Source organism: Centropristis striata, chromosome 2 (assembly GCF_030273125.1).
Source record: "Centropristis striata isolate RG_2023a ecotype Rhode Island chromosome 2, C.striata_1.0, whole genome shotgun sequence".
In the NCBI taxonomy this organism is placed as follows: Eukaryota; Metazoa; Chordata; class Actinopteri; order Perciformes; family Serranidae; genus Centropristis; species Centropristis striata.
The window spans coordinates 8,530,157-8,536,156 of NC_081518.1; the positions used below are offsets into that span (position 1 = coordinate 8,530,157).

A 6,000-nucleotide genomic window follows, 5' to 3' on the forward strand; every position below is an offset into this window, starting at 1 on the left:
AAAAGAAAGGGAGAGTGCATATATATGTGCAAAGTATTCAAACTGAAAATACAAGTCTATCTTTCCTTCCAGTCCATTTTTAGTCTTTTTAATTTTACTTTTTTATCTGGAACATCTAGTAAAACAAAATATTAATCATGGCAGGGTATTTTTACATATTTTAAAATGTGTCTTGAGGGGGGCTTTAACAATTAGTGCTTCACCTAGTTCTGTACTAAACGGAATAGAACAGATTGAACCAGCCAGAATCAGAGCCAAAGAACAGAGTTAGGATGGTGATGTGATCAATTCAGATGGATGTACTGAAGTGTATTTGCATAGTCATATAAAAAAAATAGTGCAAATATGTTCTACTGAACTGAACAAAATCATTTTAATCAGCAAAATTAATTGCACCACCTCTATTACTAGGATGTGAACTATTACTACTGCTTGGATCACAATTATTTTTATGTCAATTTAAAACATTTTTTTAATACTTTATTGCAAGGCTTCTTACTTTCACAAACATAATCAACACATAATCAAACATAATCATTTCGTTTTCTTAACAATATTGTACCTTGCATTTTTTTCAAGGTATATATTCACAAAGTAAATAACAAAACATAGAGTAAACAGACAAACATATATACAAGGCAAACTGGTATTTCCCAAATGAGGAATAAACAACAAACTAACGACAACAAAAATAAATAAATAAAAATAATAAAATAAAAAATACTAAGATATACTAAAATAAACTAAGGAGAAAATAAAAGGTGGTGCTTGTATGCATGTTCCTGTATCTGTGTGTGTGTGTGTGTGTGTGTGTGTGTGTGTGTGTGTGTGTGTGCATGTGAGTGTTAGTGTTGGGGTTGGTACCATTTAGTTCATCTTCTTAATTTGATTAAATATTTCCACTGTTTTTATCAGCCTTTCTTTACAGTATAACTTATTCCAAATATGTATTTGTTCCCTATTTCTAAAAGTTAGTCTTTCCATCTCTAAACTTTGTTCTGCTGTTAATACAAATGCTCTTAATTTTGGTGTATTTGATTGTTTCCATGCTTTAGTCACCTGCTTCATGGCGGTTACTCTCAGTAAATAAAAAAAAATAAATGTCCTTTGCTCTTATCTTTCCTTTTAAATAAAAATCTTACCAATGTTGTACCTGCAAAGGCCCTTTAAACTCAAAAATGTACTTTAGGATTTCAATTTTAAATGTTGTGTGATTTTGTTGCTGCAGGTGATGAAGGCAGCAGCTCCGGCAGCGGCAGCGGCTGCTCTGACGGCTGCACGACAGAGTTTGTGTTTGTTGGAACGGAGGCTCCTGTGATCGGAGCCGACAGAAGCGACGAGCGCGCAGCAGCGGCCGCCGCGGGAAAGTCCCTTTCCCGCGAACCGTCCCTACTCCTGGTGGTGGCAGCCTTCACACTCCCACTCTGGGCAATGCAGACTCAATGGAGATAATACACGAGTGTGAACTGCTCACTGACTCTTGTACTGTTACTTACAGTACGTTAAACAGCAAGTTCTACTGCTGTTCCCTCTCTGGACATGTAGAAGCTCCTGGAAACCTGTCGAGAATGGCTTACTGTGTGGTACGGTCGGACTGGAAGTGAGTGCAGCGCTGCATCCTGCTCGTCCCCCAAAGAATGCTCGGTGCCATCACTGAACCAGCTTTCACATCTCTGAAAAAAAAAAAAAAAAGAAAATGTTGTGTTTCTCATTAGTGGGTTTTAAAGAACATACTTCTCTTCTAGAAAGTGAAAACCATGTGATCTGATTTTTCAGATAAAGGGGGAATTAATTAATTTTTATTTTCCTTTGTATGATGAAATTGTGAAATCGAGACGGCACCCGTTCCTGTCCTTTTAGTCTTGTCCCCCTCAGACAAAAGGAGAAAGTCTTACTGTGTGCATGCGTGGAAATGATGTTACCTGACAAAAACATTTTTTTTGTTGTTTTGTTTTTTGTTTTTTTTAATAAATGCAGGCTACACAGTTTTAGGTTGGTTGGTACGGGATTGTACAGTGCTAGCAGTACCTGGTTTCCCGCTTGGTCATATCAGTGTGGCTTCAGGTTGCAGTTCTTACAGCCACTTTATAGTTGCACATTTGATTATCTCTAAGAAAGTGCTAATGTACTGCACTAAGAGAACTACTTTGCACAGATTATTTTTGTCGGCTTCATAAGTTTATAAAGCTACAGGAAACATTCACCCCATAGAGACAGAAGAGCTATATTTTCAGATCATTTAACTGATTGTATTGTACTTATAAACAGTTGCAGTATGTATTTCACTGGAAGATACTGTAACGTAATCTTACTGGTTTAGTTAATGGCTACTTTTTTTTTATATAAATGTATTATTTGTTTTTACAAGTTATTTGATCACCTGTAAAATGGAGGGAAAAAAACAGTTTTTGCAACAACACTAAGCCATTATACTACAATTGCCTGCTAACTATATTCCTGATTTACTCTCTTCTGTTACTTATATGATGAACTAAAACAGTTCAGATTTCTTTTTCAGTTCTCAGAGGACTCAGAGTATATTAGTGATATATTATATGCTCATGACATTTTCATTTATTTCCTTGGCTCCCATGCTTTAGTTATTTATGAATTTGACTTATGTTGAATGTTTTCATTACTTGTTCATATCAAATATATCCAAGGTTACGCATTGTAACCCGACTCCAGCTCGCACACAGCCCTCTGCCAGGTTCTGCAGGTTCACCACGCTGAAATGTTCATCTGCTTTTTCGGCCAATCAGAACAGACCCACCACCTTATATATAAGTGCTCATGCTTCTTTATGCCCAGGCTACATGCCTACCTCTACCTGTGTGTGACAAAAACCATGTTGAACTGCTGTGGTTTGCACATATGTGGTGTCCACACAGACAGCGTTTCTGCTGCTGCCAGCCCTGTCTCTCTACATTGAGTTTGCCTTTGATAATCAACAACAGAATTAATTCAGAGCCTTGTGCTATTAAATGACAGGACCCTTTCCACGGAAATGTTGAGGGTTTATCATTTGAAACAAACACTAATTGTAAGGATAATTATTGTTAATGTCTGTGACACATTTTACAGACAGACACTGAAAATGCTGTGAAAGGTGTAATTACCTGTCAAGAAATCATTTTCACAGTCTATTTTTGCTGGCGACCATGCTCTTAACATGTTAAATAAGCTAAAGATGTGCCGAATTAGTCATGTCGAAGCTGTGTAGCTGCTTTAACCTGTTAACATGGGCGCTGAAATAAAAAATATACTGGTAAGCAGCAACGTTGGCAGCCTCCAATCTTGAATTAGTGCATCTGGGTGCGCAGTAGTGGCAAGTATACGTAGAAACATACACAGAAAATTATTGTCAGGGGAAAAAACAAGCATGTTTCAGCATCGTGATGATGGCTTTTAGATGAAATGTATTCAATTTAAAACTTTTTAAAACAACGCCTTTGGTCAGTGCTTACAGAAATAGTTAATGGGAGTGTCTATGATGTCATTATTTTGGATATCAGTAGTTAGTATGCTTTTGTTCCAGTAATAGAAGCAAGTAATAATACGCTTAATGATAAAATAAACCTTAGGGGAACAATCGTGTGTTTGCACCACTTGGTGCTTGGGCCCTAATCATTTCTTTAGTTACAGTAGGGTTCAGTGTATGATTTGTGCTTGGGCCCTGATAATTATAATGAAATATGCTAGCAGTGATGTTTGTGCTTTTGTACCTCTGTTAAGTTGGGGTGTGCTAACATGTAAAAAGTGTTTGAAAACAGGCTTGCGGTGCCAACGTAGAAGAGGGCAGTGGTCAAGCAGCCCCGCCCCGAGAGCAAAATTTTACTATTTTTCTGTGAGTGTGAGTTTTGTTTCTACAGCAAAATAAAAGTTATCTGTTAAGGCAGTGTCTCGGCATTACAGCTAACTAGGGTTACTATTAATAACCTTAATTCCATCTCACAACAAGCTCTGGAGGGAGCAAAGTCAGTAGTTCGCACTTCCCCAGCACAACTCTGTGGCCTTTATTCAGAAAAAGGAGGATCCAGAAATGTTGCAGGCGTACAGACAAACAAACAAAGAGACGAATGTTCACTGTTCCACAAAAGAGGGTATTTAAGGCAGCCAGCCCTCATGCTGGAGTGTGCCTGGAGGATCCAATCCCATCAGCTCATAAGCACCTGAAATGCTTTCACATAGCCAATAAGTAAGTCTCTTGTCTCAACAGGGGCCTTCCCCGAACCCATCGCCATGACATATTAACAGCTGCTGTGAGCATCTCAAAGAGACTGCACTTCACAAGCAGCATACTGAAGCAAGCACGGGACACACAAGTTAAAAAAAAAATAAGCATCAAGCTGCAAACCTGAAAACATATTTGATGTTTTACAGCGCAAATTACAGGTGCGGATGAAGAGCGGCGCTTGTGTTTTTCCCTCAAATGATCAAACAACTAGAGTAGCCCGAGTTTGCAGCAGTAGCAGCAGCAGCATGGTTCTCTTCACAGACAGCACCTTAAGGGAAAATCTCCCCTCAGTGAGCTCGTATGACTCACCTGAGAGACGCCAGTCACCACAGGAAGCTCTCAGTGCAGAACAGATGGGAAAACATTTGACCTCCGTCGCCTCACTCCCTGCAGAAACTGCTTTAGGAGAAGGTGACTGAACAGCAGCCTCCCCCCAAAATCAGCACGACACAATTAAATCATTGGTGCATAAAATTTAACTGTGGAAGGAGACAAGCCTCCATCCAGCATTGAACTGATCACCAACGTCCTCCCCAATGTTACTGTCCATTGTGGAAACCAATGCAAAGGCAAGACAGATTTGTTTTTATGTATATTTTCAATTTCTGCATAAAACAAAGCCATCTGTCACACGGCAGCAATGGGAGACGACTGCCAAGAACAACCCTAAGCTACAAATCTCAAATTCATCTCATTAGTCCTTTCAATCACAAAGGAAAAAGTAGATGTAAAGTTAGGATGCAATCAGCAATCGTAAGATCTGGGTCAGAAAATCCATTCTGATTGGCTGAAAAAGTACATGCAAACATCAGCACAGTGGTGACTAAGAGAACCTCAATCAATGCCGATTTCAGTTTGAGTGACTCATTTCTGGTCGATTCAGTTCCTTAAAGTAAATTCAGTTAGTTTACACCAGTTAGCTAGGCCTGTCACAAAAAATTGTGATAAATGATATTTTCATCTTAAGACAATTGTATGCGACTAATATAATGGTGATATTACAGCATAATATTGACAGTATGCCCTTTAAAAAAATAATTTCTTATTCAGACACTTAAATTTGAATGTGAAAAACAAAATACTATACTATGGCGTTTGTTTGTTTGTTTGTTTGTTGTTTTACTATACTATACTATTACCATTATCAACGTACTATTCTATGGCATTTTTGGACCAACCACACTATGACCATTTTTTTTTTTTACTTTTTTCCGACATACTATACTATGGCTTTTTTTTAATATATATATATGTTTTTATGAAATATGTTTTCCATTTGTGGGCATTTTTAAACTATACTATGACTATTTTTTTGACGTACTGTAGCATGGCGTTTTTTTACCTTCAATTTTTGAATATACTATATTATGGTGATTTTTAAATATTTTTGGACTAACTATACTGTTACTATTACCAACATAATATTCTAAGACTTTTTTTGACATTGTTATGGAAAGAAATATGCCAAAATACCAAAATCTCCCCATGTGGATTATTAAATCATGTCAATGTCTATATAATCGGTAATATCGGACGATAAATGGACATGACCTTAATCATTTTTGGTGAGCTTGATCGATGAAAATTGTAATTATTGTGACAGGTCTAGCCATTGTTTCTAAGTTTGTACTTTGTAAAATTTACTTTATGGAACAGAATCAACTGAAAATGAGTCTGAAAAAGTCCTGGCTTTTTAGCTTCACGGCTCCAGAGCCGTATACCAACCTCTCAAAATCTAAATGTAAAACAGTGTTTATGCAGAA

General features: G+C 37.4%; 1 protein-coding gene across 2 annotated transcripts in view; it reads left to right on the forward strand.

The window, feature by feature from the left end:
- Window positions 1–3,352, forward strand: part of LOC131984035 (glypican-6-like) — a 189,260-nt gene extending 185,908 nt beyond the window's left edge. For both annotated transcript variants that reach the window (XM_059348900.1, XM_059348908.1), the window contains one exon: window positions 1,229–3,352. In XM_059348900.1, coding sequence (XP_059204883.1) covers window positions 1,229–1,452 — 224 coding nt within the window. In that variant the 3' untranslated portion in view covers window positions 1,453–3,352. The remainder of the gene's footprint in view (window positions 1–1,228) is intronic.
- Window positions 3,353–6,000: the final 2,648 nt, after the last annotated feature.